Consider the following 27,422-nt stretch of genomic DNA (forward strand, 5'->3'; position numbering starts at 1 on the left):
TACAATCATCACTATCACATAGGAGCCAGTCCAAAAACATTACCTTGCTACTCACCATCGGCTTTCTAACTAGAACACTTAAATATGCATGAATATGGCTTGATTCCCTCCGGTATCATTGGAACAGATGAGGCACAAAACATTTTCCATCTCCTTTTCCTACATGCTTTTGGCATTAAATAGTGGAATTAGCCTGACAACCCCAGAAGCAGCATCTCCGGCAGCTCTTTCCCTGCCTTTGCACCATTGCCCCCAGTGGCAGAGCAGAGTCCCAACTCACATTCTCATCCATCAGTGCCGGGACAATCCCAAAGAATGGTCTCATTGCCATAGCAGGAATGATGTCAGCTCCTTCCTCCGAGGGCCGGGGAGCAATGCAGATGCCGCCTGTTTCTGGAAGAGCAGCGGGAAAGTAAATATGCCGGGCCGACACACTGGAATAGCAGGCGAGGCTGGATTAAAGCAAGTACCTACTTTGCTCGGCTACACAAGACCAGCAAATCACAGGCACCCTCCCAGCTAAGAACGCTTTGATTGTTGCAGTGAACATGATGGTCCCAGGAAACGAGCGAGACAAGGCAGGGGAGGGGATACCTTTTCTTGGACCAACTGCTGTCGGTGAGAGAGACGAGCTTTCGAGCTTACACGGAGCTGATCTGAAGCAGAGCTCAGGGTAGCTCGAAAGCTGGCCTCTCACCAACCGAAGTTGGCCCAATAAAAGAGTTTACCTCACCCACCTTGCCTCTAGAACTCTTTGAGGCAGAGATGAGACTTTACCGAACAGTACCCACAGTATACACATTTTAAGGGGAAAACACATTTCCTCTCCATCTGCTGGACAGATAGTGCAGAGTACAAAGTTGGGAAAGATATGAGGTCAGAAATGATTTTGAGAATCCAAACAGCGGCTGCTACATCATCATATTCTCCTTCAAACCCACCGGTGCCATGATGCCTACAAAACACTTGGCAATGGTTAGCCACTGGTGAGCTGTGACTACTGCTTGTCGCACTCTTCATAACTCTATCGTTGTTGCCTTGTGCTCACCCCATCTGCCACACCCAGCTGTTGTGGCTCAACAAACTTCGATTGTAAGCTCTTTCAGACAGCAGCCACCTTTTGCTCTGTTTATACAGTGCCTAGCAGGGTGGGGTTCTGGTCTCCAGGTGGTACCATAACAACTACATTGGGAGAATTATTAATATGTGCATTCCTTTCCTCCTCTTCTCTCTGACTTTATTTCTGCATATTCTTTTCTAAACACTTCACCACTAAGTTTGCTCTCCTCTGAACTCTGCACATCTGTATCTTTTGAACACCAGGATGTCCCAAACCATTAACTGAAGGTTGACTGACCTATCCGTGCAAAACATCTGGATGTCTTGGACCTCGTAAGCCACACAAAAACAGACGTCCGCATTTATAAAGAGACGACAGAGAGAAATAACGCAGCCCAGGTAAGCAGCTGGCCTCAGGTGCAGAGCAGCATCACCATGCACTGCATCGGGGTAACTGATTCCAAGGGCCTGGGCCTGTGCTCGCTGACATCAATGGCAAAGCTCCCATTAACTTTAAAGCTGCAGGAGCAGAGGAGCAGTGGCCAAAGCAGCATGCAGGAAGGGAAGCAGTGGCCCACATACTTTGTAGTAGCAGCTGCGGTCTGCATGCACACCAGCATTACAAATGGGGGTAAGGATTGCATGCCTTAGTCTTGCACCTAGCAAGTACATTTCTAAGAAGGAGCAGCCCATTGATTCAGCCCATGCACTCTCTTCCTAGAGTGTGACCCTAAATTAACACACACACTCCTAGAGTTATCCAGGAAATAAATTAATTCCGTGGAAATCAACGAGAGCTGGATGTAGTGAGCACTAATGTGGCACTTACACATTTTCAGATTCCTTTCTTACACATGATGCTACCTGGAAAATGCTCTTCAGCCCCATTTCCTACCCCACTAGGGATTGTTTTGTAGCAGTGGGGATATAAGCACAAAATATTAAGGGATTTATTTTCTTGTGCTGTTTGTACAGCACTTTGAGGAATTTGTATGCAAAGCGCTTTGTGAGACTAAATTACTATTATTATGCAGTATTAGAATAGCCCACCCATTAGGGGCATCCTGAGATTATTTTCCATTCTGAACTGAGCCTCTTAATCATTCTTTCCTCATTTCTGCTGGGATAAATGTTAAATCAGATCAGAGATTTCAACCTTAATCAGATCTTTTATATCCTGACACTAATTCAGATGCACAAAACAGAAGCAAAGAGGCTGGAATGTTAGGCTTTAAAAATCTATGAGCTGTGTCCTTGACTGGTGTAAATCCACATTGCTCCACTGGCTTCAGTGACTACACAGACAGAACCTATGATTTTGCCTCTAGTCCCTCCTCTATAACTAGGTGGAGAAGAAGGTATCTCTAAGTGGAACCATAGAGCTGAGGTATCACTCCACTGAAAACAGACCTCAGAGCTGGCTTATGCTTATGTATCAAATGGAAAATGATTTTGGAAGTCTCTTCCTTCAGGGACAGTGTACACATCAGAAACTTCTGTGCAATGTGACATGATGGTCTTAAGGCTTTGCCAGCACTTTCCTGTTTTGGAAAACATACACCATCCTCTACTCGCACAGACAGAATCCGGGAAGAACTGCACCTAATATTTCACAGTAATGAAGGTGACAGAATACGAAGCTCATGCTGCATGTACAATATGTCTGTTTAGCTCCGTTGTAACGGATGTTCAATATAACTGAACATTAATTAAAATCACAGTACTGTAAAACAACATTTAAAATATAGGCCAGGCCATCTGCTACACAGCACAATGACTGACTATGTAACAGCCAGTAGAGCAGTGCAGATCCAAGGGAGAGATGCAAGGTGGTAGGGGGTGAATGGGGCAAAATCCCTGAAGAAAGGAAAAAGAGAAAACAAAGGCAAGACAATGCAAAGAATGGGAGGAAATTACAACTTTCCACCCTTATTCACAGTGGGCAGTACCTTAGGCAGAGCCTATGCTCCAACTTGCACTGACGTAACTAAAGGGATTTTTTTCCCACCGATCTAGTTAAACCAGTGCACATTTCTGTGTGGACACTATTAACCTGGTTTAAAAATAGCTTACAGCAATGTAGCTTATTGTGGTAAACAGTCAACTTCAACTAAGTTGACACAAGCCAGATTGAAATCAGTGTCAGCAAGTCCATGCAGGGGTTTTACAGCAGTTTAACTAAATTGGTCTTTAATTAAGAGACGGCAAAGAACTCCAGAAAGAGGGAGAATCCACTCCAAAGCGGCACGTTGCAAAGCCAGGAAAGCCAGGTACTGCGGTGTGTGGGTACTCTGAATGTGCACACCTTGCATTTGCTTGTCACATAGTCCAAGCTGACAGTGACCTTGACAGACTCTCTCAGCAATGGTCACGCAAGTCTTTGAAGGCCTCTGCAATGCGTTAAGCACAAACAGGCTTTTGCTTAAATATCACCCAGGCGTGCTTGTGGTTTCACCTGTTTCCTTAACTATTTCCTGTTGACAGTCACCCAACCTTCTCTCCTCCCCCACCTATGTTGAGTGCTCCTACACTCCTCCGACAGAGTTTGTAGCACTCCAATGAAGCCAAAGCCACAGCTGTTCTATTCTGTACCGCCCAGTCAATTCACTACTGTGGAGACCAACACAGATTTTCTTGGTCTTAGAAACAAAGCGTGCTTCTTAGCTGACTCTGCAGGGGCACTAACGCTCTCTAAGGAGAAGAGCAGGATGCAGTCATGACTGGGGTACCCAATGTCAGCAAAACTCCTTGGTGAGCAATGCTGCCTAGGAGGAGGAGCTCCAACTTAGGATCTCCAGGATCTACTGGGTTTGGGCGCTCCTTGCCCCCTCCACTCAGAGGGGAACACCAGTTAGCAATTCCATCAGATGAACTCACAGAGTTTCCTAGACCATCTGTGCACTTCTTGTGGGCTTTATCACAGAAGGTATGATCTGGCTCTTAAGAAAGAGACACAAATGGAATTTCTATGCAGAAAGGCTCTTATTTAAAGCCTTATTGTCCTGCGTTCCTTATCTACTTTCTGCTTCTGTCTTTCCATTCAATAAATCTAGTAACTTGTGGAGCAACTCACAATCCATTCTTGGGTCAAGCTTTATTTACAAATTAGTAGAAAAAAGTTAACTTTTCTTGGGTAACTACTTTTTGTTAACACATGATTCAATGTGAATATGTCTAGCTAGCTGGCAAACATTCATAATCTTACTCCAACTGAAGTTGATGAGAGTTTTGCTGGGGTTTTTTAATGGGAGCAGGAGCAAGTCCATTAGCAGAAGCCATATACCCTTTGTGTGACTGAGAAAGAAGAACCCAAGCATCGAAATGCCCTATTAAGAGACGTGTTTCTAAGAACAGCCCATATTTATTCTATAATACAATTTAGTGCCTCGAGAATCATTTACAACAGTTTACCTTTGGTGTCGCTCTAATTCAAAAGCTAAACAGTCTAGTCTCTATTCTACATCATTTAAAACTAGACCTGAAAATCAGACCAGCTTTGAATCATATTATCACTCAGTCATATTAGCACAGACCCCACTGCCTAACATAGTAACACGAAGGCCACGCCTCCACTACCGCACATGTCAGTGAAACTTGTCACTCAGGGCTGTGAAAATAACACCCCCTCCAAGCGACATAAGTTTTGCCAGCATAAGTGGTGGCGTGCACTCCGCTATGTTGGTGGGAGAGTTTCTCCTGCCGATGCAGCTAGCGCCACTCGCTGGGGCTGGTTTAGTTCTGTCGATGGGAAAGCTCTCTCCTGTCAGCATAGAGCAGCTACACAGGAGATCGTACAGCTGTGCCACTAATATAGACATGGCCTAAGAGCCACCTTAATTTCTCTCTCTCTCACACACACACAAACAAATTCTCTCTCATAATCCCCCTCTCACCTTATCTACTCACCCAAATACTTTCAAATGGATTCTTAAAGTATGGTTTGCTAATCTTTATGCCCGTTCAGTTTTATTCTCTGGTGACATACCGCTGCTTCCAAAGACAATGGTCCATAGAGGACAAAGGCCAATTAATAAAGTAAATTACATTGATTGCGAAAGGTGAAATTGAGCTGACACTATGGTAATCAATTCACCTGCTGCATCGGCAGTGGATGGGAGGCTAGGGAAATGGGAGGGGTCTCCTTTGGCAGAGGAGAGGGAGAGGGCAGCGTGAGGATATGTGTACTATTTCTTTAAGTCTGTAGCAAAAATTTAGGCAGGAGGGGAGCTGGGGAAGATTCAAGGCAGAAGCTGTAAAACTTTGTGAAGCACAAAAAGGGAGACAGAAAGCTGTTTCAGAACTAACACTGGCTTCCTTACTGCAACTAAGTTCCTTGTTCAGTGTAAGAAGAAAGAGATTCTTTCCCACCATCATATGACGGGGAAGAACAGGAACCTGTTGTTGGGGTATGAGCAGGGAAGGGTCTAGAGGAGGATTTACTTCAGTGAAGTCCTTCAATAAGAAGAGTAAGATTACTGCATTTTTCTTTAGTGACCTCACGGTATGTCTATATTGCAATTAAATGCCCACGGCTGGCCCATGTCACCTGACTCAGGCTCGCGAGACTTGGGCTTGCAAGGCCGCTTCATTGGGGTATAGATATTTCAGCTCGGGCTGGAGCCTGGGCTCTTGTACACCGCAAGAGGGAGGGTCCCAGAGCCTGGGCTCCATCCCAAATGCAAATGTCTACACCTCAATTAAAAACCCCCTTAGCCTGAGCCCCACAAGCCCGAGTCAGCTGGCACGGGCCAGCCACGAGTATAGTTATACCCTCTGGGACTAGACATAGCCAATCCAGGCAACAGATTAACAGTATGGGCCTGATTGTCACTCACACTAAACCCACCCTGACGCACTCTGGTCATGTAAAGACACCTAAGGAGCAGATTTTATTTACATCCAAGTTAAGGCCCCTTTCCATTACTAGAGCATTACAAACTGGCGTTCATGTAGCTGAGAGGCAAGCCGCACTTCATTAAGATGGGATGCACAAGAACCAGCCTAAGCAAATTGATGAATTACAGAAGTGCACTCCTGCTTTCTGTGAGATGGCTCAGTGCAAAAGTCCCCTTAAGTCGCAACATGGCCACCCTTCCTTCACTGTCAAATAAAGCTACTTCGTTCACATGGGGAGGGCTGCAGACAGCTAACTGCAAAATAGCATAACAACTTCTCCCCATGTCCCTCCTGAAACAAAACAAAACAAAGCAATTTTAACTGTATTTTCCAGTGAACTCTAGTAATGAAACAAATACCCTTGGCTACACAGTTCTATTTTCCATAGGGAAACAGGACAAACAAATACCTAGGCAGAATCTGTGATTCAATGTTACAGTTTGCCGTACATTACATAGGTTTTCATGATAAAGAAAAGTTCAGTTGTCAGAATAACTACTGTGTGGTTTCCACTTCAGACAGCAGCCTTTCACTTTCAACTGAACAATGAAAATTGTTTTCTGCTTCTAGAACTGGTCCAAACTTCCAAATGTTCAAAATTTCAGTGAAAATGTTTCATGAAAAAACATTGCTGGGTTTCAGCCAGTTTAAAGAGCGGATCAAAGTCTGCTGAAAACTCAAAATGTTTCAGGGGAAAAAATCTCCAAAAGGTGGCAAAGTTGTCACCACTTTCTCATCACTCCATGAGAATTCCCCGTGAACATGTTTTCCCTCCCCATCAGTGCTTTTTACCTGTTTGCCACCAGGTGTCAACAAGGGTGCAACGGCTGTCTCCCACTACATTGTAGAACCATTGCCAAGCTTCATGGTTAATTGGTTCTCCCACTAAATCCAAAACAGTAAAGAAAGAAGAGTGAATTCCGGTGAAAGGATTTGTATGCAGTGTGCTTTCCCTTCCCCACATATAGGCTTGGAAGAATTAGATTTTATTGGTAAATGTCGGTATATGTCAATATCACCATAAACAGCAAACCATCCAAAAATATTTCCATTGATAATAATTGAAATTACAGATAGGCAAAGTAAGCAAAATGCTACTTGAGAACTTATTATAGTTTGATTTAAGAATATTTGCTTTGCATATTTTGACATGTGATTTTGACAATTTGTGTTTAACTTTCTAAATCTCAAAGTCTGTCATTGAATAATTATGGTCTTATTCCCTCCTTAATTTCCCTCAACTATGAAAAAGTAAATTGATAAAAATTGAAAGAAAAAAAAAGCTTAAAACCCATAATTTTGTGCAACTTTGAAAATTTAAATAGATAAAAAATTTTAAATGCTTAAAAATAATCAATATTATCCATTGAAATTATTTTAAAAAAAAGGAAAATCGAGTTCTGCTGAGCCTAAATCCATCGCATGCCTGCAACGCCAGGCATTTCTGATCATAAATAATTTGTCTACCCTAGTAACTACTGATAGCATTTTGCTGAGGCATGAGAAGAAGCTCAAGGTGCCTGTGTTATATGAGTAGGGCCCTACCAAATTCACCGTCCATTTTGGTCAATTTCATGATGCTAGGATTTTAAAAATTACAAATTTCATGGTTTCAGCTATTTAAATCTGAAATGTCACAGTGTTGTCACTGTAGGGGTCCTGACCCAAAAGAGGGTTGTTGGGGGGGTCGCAAGATTATTGTAGGGGGCTCTCAGTATTGCCACCCTTACTTGTGCTGATGCTGGCGGCAATGCTCCCTTCACCGCTGGGCAGCCGGAGAGCGGCAGCTGCTGGCCGGGAGCCCAGCTGTGAAGGCAGCGCCCCCACCGGCAACAGCCCAAAAGTAAGGATGGGATAGGCTGATATTGCCACCCTTCCTTCTGCGCTGCCGCTGACGGGGAGCTGCCTTCAGAGCTGGGCACCTGGCCAGCAGCTGCTGCTCTCCGGCCGCCCAGCTCTGAAGGCCGCGCAGACGTGAGGGCGGAATGCCACAGCCCCCCCTACAATAACCTTGTGACTCCTCTGCAGCCCCTTTTGGGTTGAGACCCCCAGTTTGAGAAACGCTGGGGTCTCCCCCAGGAAATCTGTAGAGTATAGGGTAAAGGCACACAAAAGATCAGATTTCATTGTCCGTGACATATTGTTCATAGCTGTGAATTTGGTAGGGCCCTAAATATGAACCTCACAATTTAAGACATTCCTTTCCTAGGAGTGGTGAAAAGCAAAAAGGAATCTAAGAGAAGGTAAGTACTAACTGAAGGTAATTTGGGGGGTATTTAGAAAAATCGAAACAATGCTCATGCAGGGGCTGTCTAAGCATCTCAAGCCTTAGAACTATTAATGCTCTATGAAGTCACAAGCACAACGGAATTTTTGGCGTCTTTTTCTGGAGAACGTTATTCTCATAAAGGAATCTAGGAAATGGGGGATAATTCAAAGATATTTATTCAATTGCCCTGGCATTGGGCTCTTTATTTTTTCTACATAAATAGTAACTAAACAACTGTATGTGAAACCTGTATTTGAAAGAACATCTATTCCTCTCACCTGATCCCAGGGTTTTTAAGGAAGATCTGTCATACTTCTTCACCCACTTATCTCCATACTTCAGCAGCAGGCGTACAGCAGTAGGAGCACCGTAAAACTGATTAATTTTTAACCTCTGTACAGTTTCCCAATAACGACCTGCAAAATCCCAAATATTCTTCTTTAGTCTGTCTGGTTACGGAACAAAGCTACTGTTACAAACGCTGAACACTGAAGTAAACACTAAGACAAAACTCTACAGCAACTATCTGCTGTAGCTAGAGCAGGAGTGGGCAAACTTTTTGGCCCGAGGGCCACATCGGGATTGCGAAATGGTATGGAGGGCTGGGTAGGGAAGGCTGTGCCTCCCCAAACAGCCTGGCCCCCACCCCCTATCCGCTATCCCCTATCCCTCCCACCCCCTATCCACCCCCTATCCCTCCCACTTCCAGCCCCCTGACTGCCTCCTCAGAACCCCCGACCCATCCAGCTTCCCCTGCTCCTTGTCCCCTGACCACCCCCATCCAACGGCCCCTGCTCCCTGTCCCCTGACTCCCCCGACCCCTATCCACACCCCTGACAGGCCCTCCGGGGACCCCGACCCATCCAACCCCCCACGCCCACACCTTGTCCCCTGACTGCCCCATCCCGGGACCCCTGTCCCTAACTGCCCCCCCAGGACTCCACCCCCTATCCAACGCCCCCAGTCCCTGTCCCCCCCGCCCCTCCCGGCACCCTCTGCCACCCTGGGACCCCATCACCTATCCAACCCCCCCTGCTCCCTGTCTCCTGATCGCCCGCCCCCCCGAACCTGTGCCCCATCCAACCACTCCCTGTCTCCTGACTTTCCCCCGGGACCTCCTGCCCCTTATCCAACCCCCCCCCCTCCCCTTACCATGCCGGCGGCAGGACTGGCTTATTGGAAAGCCTGGGAGGTAGCGGGCACAAGCCATGCTGCCCATGCAGCGGCGTTGCTGCAGGGGAGGGGAGGGGCTGGGGGCTAGCCTCCCCAGCCGGGAGTTCAGGGGCCAGGCAGGATGGTCCCGCGGGCTGGATGTGGCCCATGGGCCATAGTTTGCCCACCTCTGATCTATAATATAAACTGATGGCACCTTTATTACCCTGGGTACATACACATTCCTGGTTTGTATGGTCACATCCTCAAAAGAAATGGGACCGGTGATAATAGGAAAGAGAATACATCTACTAAGGTAGCCAGGTCACCCTTGATAGGCTCCTAAACCATATACATGTTTAATTAAAACTGCGACCATCACGCCCTCACCTGGGTCAGGATACAGTGGAGTGCTTTCAAACAGGACAGAGGTGCCTCCGTTACAGAGTGGTCCATATACAACATAGCTATGTCCTGTGATCCAGCCAGTATCAGCCACACAACCAAAAACATCACCTTGCTGGTAGTCAAACACATGCTGCAAAGATAAACAGTGACGCTGTTTTCGTAATGCTGAAAGAACTAACATATGCTGCACCGGATCAATTATTTCAACTCAGCCAGCAAAAAATCATTTAAAGCATATACACAAAGTAAGCATGAACAGACAGACGAGCTATAAATGCACAGAGGCAAGGCTGGCCTAAGGATGGGAGGCTATACCACCGCTCATACAAGGAGTGGGCCAAATCCTGTGGTTCTTAGTCCTTAAATCAGACCCACTGGTTTCAGTGGGAGTCTGCTGAGTCAGAATGAAGGATGTCATCCCTCACTGTGTAGGAGGCCACCTGTGCCTGCACAGTGCCCCACCAATGCCAATGGACTCCTGAGCTCATGGCAGCTTGGTCCTCAGGATTTAGCCAACTTTACCGTTACAACGTGTTCTGTTTGTTTCCAGTTTAATACCCTGGGTATTAATGAAGGAAACAAGGTATCCATAGGAGACTTACTGTCCTTCAGCTTGCCCTAGGCACTCCTCACTCCATTCACTTTCAGTCACACACATATAGCCTTTCACGTTATAGTTTAGATAACAAGCATCTGGGGCTGATTATACTTCCTCAGCTATCAGAAATGTTCTACCTAGGAAATCTACCTTCTTGCACCAGCTGATGCATGTTACCAGAGCTGGAAAGTTACAGCTAGATTTACCTTTTAAATCAAAAAAACTGAGAGTACAACAAAAATCCAACACTCTACTCTGAAATCAAAACCAAAGGATCATAGAAAGGAGTGGCAGGAGAGATCTCATCAGTCAGCCAGTCAATGTTCCTACCAGTGCTGGATTATTCCTACAGTACATTTTCTAGTGCTTGAAAGGCAGTACATTTAAGAGGAATGCATCTGTGTAGGAAGCAAGACCCTCTGAATGCCTAGAGCAAAGTTGGGAACCTTCTTCTTGGACTGAGAAACAAACAGATTTGTATGCCCCACCTTGCTGCTGTTTGGAAAAAAAAAGAAAAAAGCTGACTGGTGTGACTCCACCCCACTGGAGAAAGGTTTAACAGCTCAGCCCATCGGCTTGAATGGATAATCCTCAAACGTTCTAAAATTCACCTTTGAGCTGAGATTAACCCAAAGACGAATATCTCAGAAAATTACAAGTGAGAGAGAGGCTGGGACTAGAATTGAAATCTCATCTAGAAACTTCAGTATAATCATATATGGATTTCAATTACACTTTTCAGGAGGGAATCTCAAAGCAGAAACTGTAAGAAGTTAAGCCTCACAACACCCCTTTGGGAGGGTCTCGTTAGCTCCATTTGGCTTAGGGGGAAATGAAGGTACAGGGAGGCTAATGGGCTTGCCCAGCACCACATCGCAAATCAGTGGCAGAGGCAGAAATACTGAGTGTTAATACAATTTGTTTGCTCTTCAACAGATGAGCATCACAAAAGGAGGGCCCTTGTTCGGAATCCAGCACAATCAATGCAGTACTGGAGTGCAAAACTAAACCAGTAAATGACGAATGAATTCAAAATGCTCAGGTGGAGTCACTGCATCATTTGGATTCTTTACAACCCCCGGGATCTGATTTTCCTAGTAGTGTACTTCCTGAAAGCAAATCAATACTGTTTAATTATTCATATGCTCTTGTGTACTTTTCAACTCGATTGCACACAATTTGCCACATAATTTGCAAACACTAACAGAAGCAGCCTTATTAAACAAACAAATGTCCCACATCAATACTGATAAAGCACAAATGTTCCTTTTTTGCAAGGAACACTGCTGAGGTACCTTGTGTGTCACAGCAGCATAAAGCAGATACCCAGCTTGAGTGTGAACAATCCCTTTGGGTTTTCCTGTGCTCCCGGAGGTGTAAAGCATGAACAGCATGTCTTCACTGTCCATGCTTTCAGGAGCACACACAGGAGCCTCCTTGGCCATCTCCTAAGACAAGAGAAGTAGCAAAGAAACACGTTAGCCTCACGCAACCAATCCTTTCATAACACTTCAGTGTTTCACCAGGGTCCTAGTTACGTATAGAAGAACTGTCATTTCTTCTGATGCCATCTTTTTCTGCAGAGAGACTGGCAAGAGCTGAGTATTTACTAAAAGAAAGGCAAAGTAGTAGATGAAGAATGACATAGCATGAAGACACAGCAGATGAAGAATGACCTGGTATGGATGCTCAAATGACAGGCACCACTTGTTCCCCTGACTCAGAAACAAACGAATGTGTGCAGCACACCCCACCTAAGCGTTCACGTGGAAGGTGTGCAGCACCCATTCTCTAGACCCACACTTCTGTGAGTCTCAGGCATTTCAGGGAACTGGATTAATAAAGCCATCTATAAAAACAGCAGGGAATCTCATAGGTTTCAAGACTTTGGGAGGATAAAAGTTGCAGGTAGAAAGCAGAAGTGTGATTGCCATAATGAGCCACACTTTGCAATAACAGAAAGGTCTTTAGGGGCCAAGTTCCATGGGGCAGGGGTCTTCTTTTTCTAATTTACACTTCTCAGTCTAATTTTAAGTCACATTTAGGATTTCCCAATGCCTGCCTCCATTTCCTGGCTAGAGAAGGAGCTGAGAGCCCCTGCTGATGATACATGGCATAGACTTGACTTATTTTTTTAAAGAGAAAATCCATGTTTTATTTTTCCCGCTCCAAACAGAGACCCAGCTAACTCCCTAGTAAGAATCCTTTGCTGCCTCCTGGGCAATGTCACCCACCAGGCGCAGCTATCAGTAGAACTCCCAGCAGAGGGCATTCAGGATGCTATGGGCTCAATTCTGACACATTCTAGGTGCTGACAAAAGGGAGTGAGGGGGAGTAAGAGCTCCTTATATCCCTACTCAAGTTACCCTGACCGTGGACCTGGCACGCAGGAGTATGTGGGGTTCCTGGCCCGCTTATTCCCTCCCTAGAACAAGTGACTGGAGAGAGGGTGAAGGCTTAGCTTCTACCCTCACCCCTCAAGTGGGGGAGAGTAGCTGGCCCAATGGTGGAGAGGTAGCAATTTGCTGCAGGTCAGCAGTAAATCAATACCCCAGCTCACCTCCATATTCCAATTATGCCTCAGCAGGGGCATCTTAGTCACAGTGCCTCCTAGAGCTACTCCTGGGATGATGTGGTTTACACATCACTGCTTGCTCAGGCCTGGGCCTAGATTCAAAATACAGCCCCATGAGGCTGACTTCCTATTGCCTTCCACCCAGCAGCGTCATTTACACCTGTGCAAAGTGGGTACAAAAGCACTGCCGTTCTGCTTTAACGGTCTGATATGCACGGGGCCCAAGTGCAAGGCAGAGGGGAGTGGGCTCGCTGTGCACATATCAGCAGTTTATGCTCCACCCCCATTTGAAGAGGAGGGATGATTTAATTTTCTTCTGTAGAAAGTGCTGGCATTCTTCATTAGTTACTTGTGGTCCACTATCAAACACCATCTTCCCAGGGAGTATATATAATGCAAATAAACTCCTTGGTGGTTTTTGTTAAGGCTGTTGTGGATGCTGAAGTTACTTCTTACTGCTGCTGACCAATACAAGGAAAATGTATCTTTCTCAGGAAAATTAATAGGAAGGCACTGCCTTACTCAAGTCAGCCATTTGCCCAGATGCACAGGTGCTAAGATTAGCGTCTTCATTACTATCACATGCAAGCGCCACAGCCTTTTGCTCAATCTTAATCAAATCCTGAACACAGAGCTAGCGTCCCACTTCAGCCACCGTGTGACATGTCTCAGAGTGCTCTCTGTGCAGATCCTGTCGCACTCTTGCTCCATAGCATGGAGAGATGATCAAAAACAGTCCCCTGAAGTGAACCACCTTGTTCAGGTGGGAGACTATCCTTTCTCACTAGTGTTCCACAGCCTCCTCTGCCACAAAATTGGACTGGCCATTTATTGTACACCTACTCATTTGGGAGAGAACAGGGTCTTTCCAAGCCTCTTCAGCAATATCTGCCAAGGACACAAAGCAGTTAATCAGTGTATGAACCAGAGAAAATGTCCTTTTCTCCTGTGGAACTCTCCCGAAAATTCACATGCAAAATTCACATGTAAACCATTGGCATTACTAAGTCCTGCTGATTTCTAGCCTTCAGTATTGTAACAATAAATACATAAGATCAATGTCCAACGTTGCATGTTCAGTCATCCAATGTTAGTACAGCTAACTCAAGGGGTTGCGTACTGTAACTAAACAAAATTTTCAAATACAGTGATATTAGTGGAATTGTATCATAATAAAAGGTTCATTGTTATAAACAGAGATTCTTTTCTTATTTACGTCTCCCATTGCTCCCTCTGGAACAGTGGTTCTCAACCATGGTTACGCGCGTACCCCTGGGGATATACAGAGGTCTTCCGGGGGTACATCAACTCATCTAAATATTTGCCTAGTTTTACAACAGGCTACATAAAAAGCACTAGCGAAGTCAGTACAAACTAACATTTCATACAATGACTTGCTTATACTGCTCTGTATACTATACACTGAAATGTAACGACAATATTTATATTCCAGTTGATTTATTTTATAATTAAATGGTAAAAATGAGAAAGTCAGCAAATTTTCAGTGACACATTCGTATTTTTATTTCTGATTTTGTAAGCACGTAGTTTTTAGGTGACGTGGAACTTGTGGATACACAAGACAAATCACACTCCTGAAAGGGGTACAGTAGTCTGGAAAGGTTGAGTGCCTTTGCTCTAGAACAGTGTGGCTCCACACTGCCTGCAGCATAGGGTTGTGCCTAATTGGGACAGTAAAGACCAGGCAGGGCGGGGACAAATCCTTTTTAATCTCTGTAAAGTGCCATGCAAGTTAGAGCACTGTATAGGCCACAAATGAAGGGGAGTGAGAGGTGGGAATGGGGACACTTTGCCAGGGTATGGTCCCAGGGAGGGACCCAGCCAGAGGGCCACAAGCCCATCACCATGAGAAATAAATTCAGACTAAAAACTGTGGACATTTGAATTTGACTAAACGTTATTTATACAATCTCCACGAGTCTGTTTATCCCTATGCATCTATCTTTGTGGGATGGGACGGGGTCCAGGTTACAAATGTGCCCTGGGCCCACAGCCATGTTGCTTGGGGCCTGCTTTTATGTAAAAAATTATTTAAAATATAATACATTAATAAAGACAACCCATCTCTTCTTGCCATCTTCAGCCATGTGCAATATCACAGCTCCTACTCTTTATGACTCTGTGGAGTGCTGTGTATCATAATACCCCAAGGCATTCCTTGTTCTTGCTTTTGTTTTCATTTTTTTGAAGTACCATCACACTCCTCTAACTATTTCCATGGCTTGTCACTCTGCAACAATTCACTTGAAGACCTTAACATGGCTGAAAGATCTCCCCAAAAGGGTTGTAGAAATGTAGTAGACTTGAAGATGATCATTCTTCAGAAAACATTTTTGAGCCTGGCTGCCAGGACTACAACTGCAACCCCTTCCTCAGGTGCATCAAGCCTGTGGCAATGAGTATATTCCAAATACTCCACATGTGGCTGGAAAAGCTGACAGACAGCCTGCTTCCTGCAGACTCTGTACTGTTCTTGGGGAATAAGCGCGTCCCTCAAGATTCTTTAGGCATCTGTCTGCCGAGACCCATGTGACTAATTGCAAGTGCCCTTTAAACACTGTAAGGTGACCTGTATTTACAAGCAAATATGCCTGAGAGCCTGCATCTAGTTCCAGTCACTTCTAAGCATTTGACAAATCGATCTTACCAAAACAAGCACCCAATAGGGTCAGACATAAATTTTACACATCCGGCAAATGACAGAGCTCATCATATCATGTATTTATTGTGACCTTTAGTCAAGGCATATTCCGATGGTCATATACCCAGCCCAGGCACGACAAAGTCCCCACGTGCTCCACAGCAAGACGGACTTAAATTTTGCAGCACAACCAACTGGTACCTGCAGCACTCCAAGGCAGCAGCATCAGTTCAGTTCAAATTTGGAGTATATTAGTGAATTAAATATGAAAATGAATAATTTCGTCTGTGTCAGGATCTTGGGCAAAGGTAGGTAGGACCTTGGGAGCTGGGAACCGAAGCCAAGGGTCAGAGCCAGAGTCAGGAGTCAAGCTGAGGGTCAATCCCAGGCATCAGGGTCAGTGCTGAGGTTCCAGGGGTCGACTGGGAGTCAGAATCCAAGTCATAGCCAACATCAATCCCAGGAGTTCAGAAGCAGCAGTCATAGCAACCTCTGTGGACTGTGGGTCAGAGGGAGCAGCCAGGCTACAATTGCCACCAAGTGACAGTGTGGGGATGTTGGTTGCCTGCAGGCTTGGGTTCAAGTCCTGCTGATCCATACAGTATCCCTGTGTCATTTATTTTAACATGGAGTTCAATTTCTTTCACACTGTCCCTGTATTTTCAATGTGTCTCAGATATCTGTATTAAAAACACACAACTACACCGCAAAAAGGAGAAGCTGGAAGTTTTTGGCAACTACTAGAGAAAGGAATAGTTAGGGCTTTCGGTACCTTGGACTGCATGGAAGGCAGTTTGGGATTGTGGGATAAACTTAGTAGCTGGATGTTTATCCTAAAATGATCAACAAGGAAAGACTTAACAACAATGATAATGATGTTGATATTAAGTTTCAGGATTAACTGATGCCTGGTCAGTTTACATCTCTCAGATCAATTGTTTCAGGTTATTTGCAGACTCAGGGAGACATCACTGCCCCAGTTTATACGTGGTTCATGGACTAAGATAGTTTCTGACCAACAAGGCAGGTTTATTCTGGTTAGTGTTTATTATTAGCTGTATCTCCTATAACTGGAGCATACTTGGCCCAGTACATGTATTTCCACTCCTGTGTCATTTTTTTAGCTGCAAAGTAGTGATTTCCAGTGGCAAAAGTGCCAAGTACTTTGTTTATTGCTTCTGACAAACTGACACAGCTACTCTGCATCAAGCTGCATGTTCCCAGATGTACCATCTAAAACACATTTTAACGGTCACTCCTTTCTCCCCCAGGCCATGTAGACTGTAAATATTCCCAAACAATCATTCTCAGTAGAGATGGGACAATTACACTGTCCTTTCCGTATATTAATGCCTCTCCTGTGTCTTGGTTATTGCTGCAGCTCCACACAGTACGTCCAGTTTGGGGAGGTAAAAGACGTTCTACAGAGATTGACAGAACCGTCCTGGCATGTCCACACACAGCATGGTTACGGCTGGAGTAGCATCGATATATTCTGGAATTCCTGAAGCACTTTCTCCTTGATACTTAGTACTGTTGCAGGGAGAGAGGATTTGAGGTAATTTCCAACCACCAGGCATTGCAGTCCACTGTGAATGTAATTCAAAGGGCCATCTTCTGAACTAATGCAGCTGCAACATTTAAGGTTCCTGTCCACACTGGGGAGAATCTGTTGTAATCTGCTCTGGTTCCCTCAATGAAAGACATCGTTCTGGTCATTGCAATTAACCAGTAAGTCAGTCAACAGTGTGCCCTTGTTGCCAAAAAGGCCAATGGCATTTTGGGATGTATATGTAGGGGCATTGCCAGCAGATCGAGGGATGTGATCGTTCCCCTCTATTCGACATTGGTGAGGCCTCATCTGGAGTAGTGTGTCCAGTTTTGGGCCCCACACTGCAAGAAGGATGTGGAAAAATTGGAGAGAGTCCAGCGGAGGGCAACAAAAATGATTAGGGGACTGGAACACATGACTTATGAGGAGAGGCTGAGGGAACTGGGATTGTTTAGTCTGCGGAAGAGAAGAATGAGGGGGGATTTGATAGCTGCTTTCAACTACCTGAAAGGGGGTTCCAAAGAGGATGGCTCTAGACTGTTCTCAGTGGTAGCTGATGACATAACAAGGAGTAATGGTCTCAAGTTGCAGTGGGGGAGGTTTAGGTTGGATATTAGGAAAAACTTTTTCACTAGGAGGGTGGTGAAACACTGGAATGCGTTACCTAGGGAGGTGGTGGAATCTCCTTCCTTAGAAGTTTTTAAGCTCAGGCTTGACAAAGCCCTGGCTGGGATGGTTTAGTTGGGGATTGGTCCTGCTTTGAGCAGGGGATTGAACTAGATGACCTCCTGAGGTCCCTTCCAACCCTGATATTCTATGATTCTATGACACCTGTTGTGTGTAAATGCAAGGCATTCTACAGGCAGCAGAAGCTACAGAAACTGTAAGTAACACCATTTTGTTTAGAGTACTCCAGGTCTTAGCGTCCATATTAGGAGAACGGTGCCGTAACCATTCCTCTGATCTGGGGGAGGGGGTTAAGACTAGGGCAGTAGCAGGAGCCTTGGAGTAGGGATGTAAAATGTCAACCTGCCTTAACCATTAACCCCCCCAGGCCAACTGGCTGGCCGGCCCCAGCAGCCCCGCCCCAAACAGTCCTGGCCCCGGCTGGAGCGGCTCCAGCCCCAGCCACGCTGGCCAGATTGGCCCCAGCCACACCAGCCAGCCCTTTAATCAGTTAACCGTTTAAACAAAATATTTCTTAATCGTTTAAACAGTGAACTTTTTAAACGGTGTTTACATTCCTACCTTGGAGCAAGCAAAATTGCTGACTGAGGATTGAGGATACACGTCTACAGCGGATAAAAGCCCAATGGCATAGCCGCGGCTGGCTTGGCTTGGCTCAGCTGACTTGGGCTCACAGGGCTCAGGCTGCAGGGCTAAAAACTGTTGTGTAGACATTCGGGTTCGGATTGCAGCCTGAGCTCTGGGACCCTCCAGCCATAGTCCAAATTCTACACAGCAATTTTTCAGCCCCAGAGCCCAAGCCCCACGAGCCTGAGTCAGCTGATCCAGGCCAGCCATAGGTTTTTTATCCCTTTGCTACATGTGTCAGAGAAGACAGACTGAAGCCAGCAGTCTGGATTTGTAGAAACCAGACCAAAGAAAAAAAAGTTGAGGTTTAAAATACTAAAAGGAGAGAAAAGAAAATACGTAACTGCTTCAAATTCTTTTAATCTACCACATTTATAAAATGAGACTACACAGACCACAGAGATATTCCTCGTCAGCATAATGCACAGAGACTACATAGCAACAAAGGCCAATATAAAATAGTCCGTGTCATTTACACAGGTGTCCGTTCTAGATTAAGCTGATTTTGTACTTTCTCCTTAGCTCCGCTAGTAGTGCCCTTACATAGTCATTTTAAGAACACAGCTTCTAGCCCTGCCTCTGACTGTCCCTGAAAATGTGTTTGGTAATTGTCATGGGGACCTGCTGAGATATAAACCATCACACCCTGTAGGAAATACCTAGATAAAAGGGTGACATTTAACAAAGTCAACATACTTCTTCAAGAGGAATGTCACGATTACCCATGGGGACTGCGTTGTCTGTTCTCTGAGCCACAAAGACATGCTTGACACTTGGACAATTCTTTACAGCTTCATCCACAGTCTTCTTCAGCTCTACAACTCGTCCTCCCCTGACTCCCTGGTTGTAGGTAATGACAGCTTTGCAGCCAGCTAACAAGAGAGAGATTTTACAGACCTATCAGTTTGTTTTTCACTACCTTCACCCTGTGTCACACATGGGGATATTAAGTCACACATTACAATGGTGCGGCTACTCAGAAATTCTATCAGACAGTAACAGCCAACATCACTGACAAATGCTCCTTGTAATCCTGATAAACTGAAGGCAAGATGGCCTTTGCAATCCCAAGGTAGAGGAAGAGAATTACGGCCTGATCCAAAGCCTACTAAAATCAATGAGCCTTTTTGCTGATTTTAATGGGAATTGATCAGGTCCCTTAATGAGTAAACACCATCTTCTTCCAGACAATTCTCATACCTTTTCTATGGAGTAGATAATTTTTTCACTTCAAGGTCCAAGAGACACAGACAAGGTTTTCATCTCAAGGCCAAAAGACCAAAAACATCAAGACACTTGATCACGGCTTTGGACAGGCCAAGAGACTACTTACACTTGATCTTAGCTCATTTCAGCCCCTTCAAATCTTCCATTCAACCCCAATTCCAAGCAAATTCAGCGTCCTTTGGATTTTTTTGGGGGGAGGGGTGGGTTTATTTTGTTTTTTTAAAAGATGGCAGTGGATTTCTAGCACCCAGTTATCTCATGTGGGGTTTTCAGGATTTCTGGATTTTCCTGGGAGCCATAACACAACTGTACCACTTCAACATAGCACTTCAAATTGCAACACACATTTCATGTTATGTTATTTATGTAGCAGATATATAGCTGTATAATAAAGGAATGTTTACCCATAACCCCTACACTAGTTACCAGAGATAAGACAAAACCTTTACTTGCCCCGCCTAGATTACCTTCCATTCAAAATACTCCGAGACTTAATTCCTCGTGCTAGCCATAGAGAAAGATGATTTTTTAAAAGATGTACTTGTAATAATCATAGCACCTAATGTTTTGTATTAAACCTCTGCCTTTTGATACTTTGTTTCTGTGTTGTCTATCATTGGTTTATTGATTTATATTATAACCTCTTCGGGGTAGCAACTGTCGATATATGCTTATACCATGATTAACACAACGGGGCCCTGATCTTTAATTGGGGCCGTTAGGCACTTCAGAAATACAAATAAATAATTACACGCTGCAGAGTTAGCACTTCACAAGAATGCACTAGGATACTGTCACTTCACTATAAGAGAACATAACCAGCTCCCCTTCCCCTCAAGAGATCTCAGTTTTCCCTATGGTTTAAACATTATTTGACAGCCATTTAAAATTGATTGAATGTTACAGTGATTTTGAAAGCTTATTAAACCCCCAGCCGTTCATGACAATCAGGAACATAGAGAGTCAACGCAGTGATAGTACTCTGATGCTTCTGCTAAGGAGAGAACTGAACTGCCCAGCAAGAGGAGAATAAGCCAACCATATTCTGGGTGTGCCTTTCTTTGAAAGCTGAATGTTGAATCTGGATCAAAGGATCAATCCTCCAAGGAGCAAAGCACTTTCCTAATATGCTTGTTCATCATTTTAAAACTACTTACAATCAATGATCCTCCCAGCTAAAGATTCTGCACTGAATCCAGCAAAGACCACTGTATGAACAGCACCAATTCTGGCACAAGCCAACATGGCAGTCACAGCCAGTGGAGTCACAGGCATATAGATTGCAACCCTGTCCCCTTTTTGTACTCCATATTTCTTCAGTGTGTTGGCAAGACGGCAGGTCATGTCCAGAAGTTCCCTGCAGCACAGAAAGAGAGTTTCTTGTCATTTTCACCTGCAAGCTGCTTTACATTCATTTACTCCTAATTAAAGGTTTATGTCTACAAACGTAGGAACCTGAACCCAGAGGGTCATGATGGGCAACTGCTCATCCATCCTCAAAGCTCTTATCTGTATAGTCCTACAAGGTTCAATCTTCTCCCCCATACTTTCCAGCTTCTCTGGGGATGGCTATACCACACGGGAAGACGTGACTGTATCATGGGTAGGCATACCCAAGCTAACTTTATATCTAGCTAGCCCAGGTAATAATAATCAGAAAGGTGGTGGCGTGGACTTCAGCAGAGGCTAGCAACCCCACTGAGTAGGTACCCAGGGTCCCTGGCTGGCTTGTACTCAGGCAACTGAAGCCCATGCCACGCTGTCTTCACTGCTATTGTTACCTGTGCTATCTGAATTAACACCAGGAGAGATATGCCTACCAGTGCTACAATCACCTTTACTTGCAGTGTAGACATACCCTATATGAGGCCGTTGGGCAGCTGGTGAGACAGCACAGGCTGAAGTGCCAGCAGTTCTCAGTCTATGCCCAGATCTGTATCTCCTTTATATCTGATGTAAACAGCGCAATCGCCCAGCTTTTTCAGCTCCTAGCCAAAATCAACACTTGCACGTAACCAATGCAGCACTCAGAAGAGAAGCTGAGGAGACAGCCACAAAATAACGAAGAGGAGGCTATACATAGATATGTGGAGGCAAGAAATGGATTGGTCTTGTGGTTACAGGGTTCATTCGGACACAGATTCTCTTTAATGATAGGGTACCATATTTAGACTTACAGATTTTAAGGCCAGAGGGGACCATCATGATCATCTAGTCTGATCTCCTGCACATCAGGCTACAAGATTTTTAATCAAGCTAATATGTTTTTATATGAATTTTGGTTTATGCCAGTTCACTGTTCCAAGCTGCCCACTCATTCCTCAATGCAATTCACCATCTGGATAAGATAATGATTTAAAAAAAAAAAAAACAGTGGTTTGCCGAGCAGCTAAATTTAGTCCCCACTAGCATCTGCTATTCTCACAAACACCTTCCGTTTTCCACAGAGGCAGAACACCTGGCCATGGGACTTAGGAGAGACACTCCCAGAATAAGCTGCCTTGGTCTGCAACATTTCAGGCTACCTCCATCTCTCTAGAAAGTGCACTGCAGCCCTTCAATGAAGTTTACAGGACATGCTTTCATCAGAGAAAGCATTATTGTACACTGTCTTTAATCCAGATGGGCATCTGTATTGGTGATAAAGTCAATGGGAGCTGCATATGCAGATCAAGTATATGGTCCTAAGCATCCAAACTGCATTAAGAGACAACAGAATGTGTTTACTTTTCAAAATCACCTCAGGGGAGCAGACACTTAATTGTGACAAAAACAAAAGTTGAAACTCCTCTGTCCGTATAGGGTAGCATACTGAAAAAGCGGAGACACTTCAGAAAAGAGCCATGAGAATGATTAAAGGATTAGAGAACACGCCTATAGTGACAGAATCAAAGAGCTCAATCTGTTTATTTTAACGAAGAGAAGATTAAGGGATGACTTGATTGCCATCTATATGGAGCTAAACGGGGAACAAATATTGAACAATGGGCTCTTCAGTCTACCAGAGAAAGGTCTAACATGATTCACTGGCTGGAAGCTGAAGCTAGACAAATTCAGAGTGGAAATAAGGAGTTAATTTTTAATGGTGAGAGTAATTAACCATCACTGACAATTTTTAAAACAAGACTGGATGATTTTTTTCTAAAAGATCTGCTCTAGTGATTGTTTTGGTGCAGTTCTCTGGCCTATATTATACAAGAGGTGAGACTAGATGATCACAATGGTCCCTTCTGGCCTTTGAATATATGAATGAACCTTTGAATAATATCAGTGGAACAATGTAGGTGGCAGTAGAATGGACGGTAATGTGTCTTTGTGTTTTGCCAGGTTGCCTAAGCAATGCAGCAATTGCAGTAGCTGCAAGCCTATTACTATATTTGGCTCTTCAAGTATGGCCCGATTTTCAGCGCTGCTGGGCGGCACAGCTCTCATTGACTTCAGTGGAAGCTCTGGCTGCTCAAAACCTCTGAAAATCAGGCCATAAATTCACTTCAACAAAAAACTTTGGCATCTTGGAGCAGAACTGCAGTAACTACTTGATATTTCAGAAATGTCTAAGCTGCAAGGATAAACACTGCATTTATTTTACATGTATGAGAGCAGAGGCAGAGTGAAATATACCCCTGAGAGACTAGTCTGAACAGTATATTTTACAAGAGTGTGATCAACAACCGGGTCATGCTCCTTACAATGTATAATTTCATTATGGTATGACATTATTTGGAATGATGGTACAGGGGGTCATTGTCACAAGAACAAAACCACAATCCAGTTCCTTGTAGAAAGAAACCCAAAAGCACCGAATAAGAATAAATGCACTATTCACACTGCCTGTCCACATGATGCATTGGGTTAATGGCAGAAATGGTCCTCTGTCAAACAAAAAAGACAGCATTGTGCGCTTCACAGATTGCAATTTCTCATACATTTCCTTCAGCATCTGTACTGTGGAGAACAGACCAGAACAGCCACACCTTGGGGCAAGGTGTTGTCATGGTTCACAAACAAAACAGGTCTCAGCATGGTTTAGTGCTTGGATTGAAGAACTCCAAGAGCAACCCAGATTATTCCAGGATGTGGTATTGGTAAAGGAGCTAGCATGAGCCAAGTAGCCAGAGGGCTAGGGAAAGCTCTGGGGCCCCCTGAAGGCAGCAGGAGCTTTGAGCTGCTGAAACCCAGGAAACAACAGCCCTGGGGCATGGCAGGGAGATCACATGTGATGAAAACTCTCTCCTAGGTTCTGAAATTCATTGGATCTTGGTGTCTGTGGGTGTAAAAGATCTTATCTCCCCTAGCACCACACTGGTACGCTGGGGTTAGTGCTGACTCAGACAGGAAAGTACCCTCTAGTAACTCACCCACCCCCGTCTCTGCAGCACAGCGCCCCCTATCACCACATTAGGTCCAGGGATGGCTTCAATATTTTTTTTGACAGAAGCTCAAGATATTTTGCATCCAACCATTAAAAAGAAAAACTGACTCTGTCCTACTCTCCCTTGCCACTCTTCCACTGGTCAGCAAAAACTAACTCACTCTTTTCTACACAGACCACACCTCACTATGAATTAATGTGGACAAGCCACACAACCTTGCTAAGGGTAGGTCTATACTACCCTGGAGACTATGGCAGCCCAGCCCAGGAGTGCAGATGCAGCCTACACCAACAGAAGGGGTGTTATCATCGATGTAGGAACACCACCTCCCCAAATGATATAGCTACATTGACAGAAGCAGTCTTCTGCGGACATAGCTGCATCTACACTGGGGGCTATATTAGCACGGCTATGCTGGCCAGTTTTTCACACCCCTGGCTGACACAGGTATTCCCATACAACTTTCAAGTGCAGACCAAGCCTCAGCCATGCACAGCACTCCTGATAGCACAACATTTCTAGCACCATGTGGGATGTATACAGCTAATGGGAGCATTACAAGAGGAATCCTGTGAGGTTGGAATTAGCTTGGTCCCCTAATATTTTAAGATAGCACCTCCATCTGCATGGGAAGGAGGTGGATGGGATGCAGACGCACAGAGGGAAAAGGGGAAGACAGAATAACGATCGGTGGTCATTAAAAATCCCATGAGATTTTTTCAAGAAACAGGAAAGTTAGCCTCAAATCCAAAATGGGCAATTGTGTTCTGTACTCCTAGATCGCCCTCCCCCCACCCAGCAAATTCATTCCCAGATAAATACATGAGCACTCTGATCAGTCATTCATTAACTATATACGGGGAGACACCTTCGAATTCTTGATCCCAGCCTTGTCCCCCAGAAATGTACGTCTTGTTCAGTAGCGTGCTGGACAGGGCAAGCTCATAGCAAGTCCCTCATTTCAAAGGAAAATGCTATATGCACCACCCTTGTTATTCCAAATGGAGTTTCCCACACTAGTCCAAACATGCTGGTTAAGATAAAACAATAAGATAAGTTAATTAACTACAGAAAGATAGATTTTAAGTGATTACAAGTGATGATGCATACAAGTCAGAACTGGTTACAAAAGAAAATAAAAGAGTAAAATGCAGCTAATACTTAACTTAACAAGCTATGTGAATTTAAAAGCAAAGATTTTATCTCACCATATGCTGCAATAAATTTCACAGGCTGGGTCTCCTTTCAGCCTGGGACCTCACCCCCTTAGTTCAGTTCTTTGAGTCGTTGATGTCATGAGCAGAGATGAAGGAGGAGAGAGGTCATTTGTGTTGTGTGTGTCCTCCATTTTTATACCCTTCCCCGCACCTTGAGAATTACCCCTCCCTGCACTGGGGTGCAAGCAACAAGTAGTCTCTTGTGGATATGAGGGTTGAACTGTCCCTGTGATTAAATGTAAATTTCTTATTCACACCTTCCTGTTCCTGGAGAATGGCAGCTTAAGCAAGTGATAGCTCTTTAACACCTGGCTGGGGTGTCAGTGTGTCTTTGTCTCTGAAAAACTGGTTTGGGCCTGCTTTTCTTAACACTGGAGTATGTTATAACAATGCTACACAGCAGAACCTCATAACTTTACATACAATGTTGATACACATATTTTACCAGGATAATAATGTTCAGCAGATCATGAATTTTCAAATGGTACCTCACAAGGCATGCTTTGTACAAAAATATATCCTAGACTTGTAAAAGTGGTCAACATAATAGTATAGACCAGCAGATGTGGGGTAATCTGCCCCTTGCGTTAGGTCTCATCCTGATCTCTAATAGCTAGAGACTGCTAATAGCAGCTGGCTTAAATCTGAAAGCACAACGTTTAATATCCCTTCCAAAATTTTTGTTAGCAATAAGTTTTCTAACTCAGAATATTCTTGTTATCCATATAAATGCCCAACTTTTTCCCCTTAATCTTGCTATGTTCTTACTAAGCCTCATTGACTTCCTGTGCAATGAGCACCCATATTCTTTTTACTTCTTGTTCTAAAATGTCACATAATGGGAATAAATAACCCTATCTATAGTTCACTTTATGATGCTCTATGCCAGTGGTCCCCAACCGGTCGATCCCAATTGACTGGTCAATCCTGGGGACTCTCCTAGTCGATTGTGGTCTCCGGTGATGCTGCTGGGCTGCTGCTAAGGCAGGCTCCCTGCCTGCCACACCCCACGCCGCTCCTAGAAGCAGCCAGCATGGCCCCATGAGGAGGGGCAGGGGTCTTAGCACGCTGCTCCTGCCTGCAAGCACTGCCCTCGCAGCTCCCATTGGCCAGGAACGGGGAACCGTGAGGGGGCAGGATGGAGTGAGTGAGACGTGGCCTTGGGGAAGGAGAGGGGTAGATTCTGGGTTGTCCTTAAATTCGAAAAGTGATCTTGGGCGTAAAAAGGTTGGAGACCACTGCTCTATGCAGAAAGGCCCCATAGAAATCCGTGCTATATAGGTATACAGACAGAGCTGTGTGCAGGTGTGCCCATGTGGACACAGAATGCAACCAGTGTGCAGTTTGTTTATTCAGATCATTTGGTTTCAGAGTCCTTGTTTCAATGCAATTTTTAAATAAACACAACCATCAGGACTCATGGCACAAATTACTGTTACTCTAACACTAAGTCAAAATGTCACATCAGGCTTCTAGGTACAGTTCAAATCTTCTTTAACACTTGAGAGCTATGATAATAAATCAAACATAAAATGTAGCAAGACAAACAGAAACTGTTTTTGCTGATCAGCTGGGCTGTACAGGAGGAAATGACCCTCAAGCAGATGGTTGTGGGCAAGCAGGATGACAACCACTTAACCGCAATGGAAAATGAGAAAAAAAATATGTCTATGCTTATTAGTACACTACCTGCTTGTCCTGAATAGAAATGCCAAAAAAGCCCTAATTCAGAAGTTATATTCTAATTGTTTAAATGCTTGTTTATTTACTTAACTCTCAGGAACAGCATCTGTAGAAACGCACAGGAACTCTCATGACTGATCTAGAGTTATTTGCTTAATGACGGAGCTTCACTGAGTTAATAAGCATTAAGGAACAGTTACAGAACTTTAGGCTCTTTATTCCATTGACCTGTTAACTTTGCACCTTAAAAGCACAGACGAGGAGGACAAACCCACGGCTGCTAAGTCACTGTCACTCTCACGTTATCCCTTCTTGGACGTGAGGTCCATGATGGAAGAGACCTGGAGGGGAGGTGGCTATTAGAAGGTGGGGCAGCTGGAATCTACAAGGAAGAAACTTAAATAAAATCCCTGTCTGTCAGGAAGCAACCTCTGCAA

General features: G+C 44.5%; 1 protein-coding gene across 1 annotated transcript in view; it reads right to left on the bottom strand.

The window, feature by feature from the left end:
• The window catches only part of ACSS1 (acyl-CoA synthetase short chain family member 1), an 81,549-nt gene that overhangs the window by 16,423 nt on the left and 37,704 nt on the right, over positions 1–27,422 (bottom strand). Inside the window, exons 3-9 of the mRNA XM_077814258.1 lie at positions 20,870–21,069; positions 19,182–19,357; positions 11,678–11,830; positions 9,767–9,914; positions 8,503–8,640; positions 6,748–6,840; positions 281–393 (exon numbers count right to left, since the gene is read on the bottom strand). Of these exons, the coding sequence (XP_077670384.1) occupies positions 281–393; positions 6,748–6,840; positions 8,503–8,640; positions 9,767–9,914; positions 11,678–11,830; positions 19,182–19,357; positions 20,870–21,069 (1,021 nt within the window). The remainder of the gene's footprint in view (positions 1–280; positions 394–6,747; positions 6,841–8,502; positions 8,641–9,766; positions 9,915–11,677; positions 11,831–19,181; positions 19,358–20,869; positions 21,070–27,422) is intronic.

The sequence above is a fragment of the Eretmochelys imbricata genome, chromosome 3 (assembly GCF_965152235.1).
Source record: "Eretmochelys imbricata isolate rEreImb1 chromosome 3, rEreImb1.hap1, whole genome shotgun sequence".
In the NCBI taxonomy this organism is placed as follows: Eukaryota; Metazoa; Chordata; order Testudines; family Cheloniidae; genus Eretmochelys; species Eretmochelys imbricata.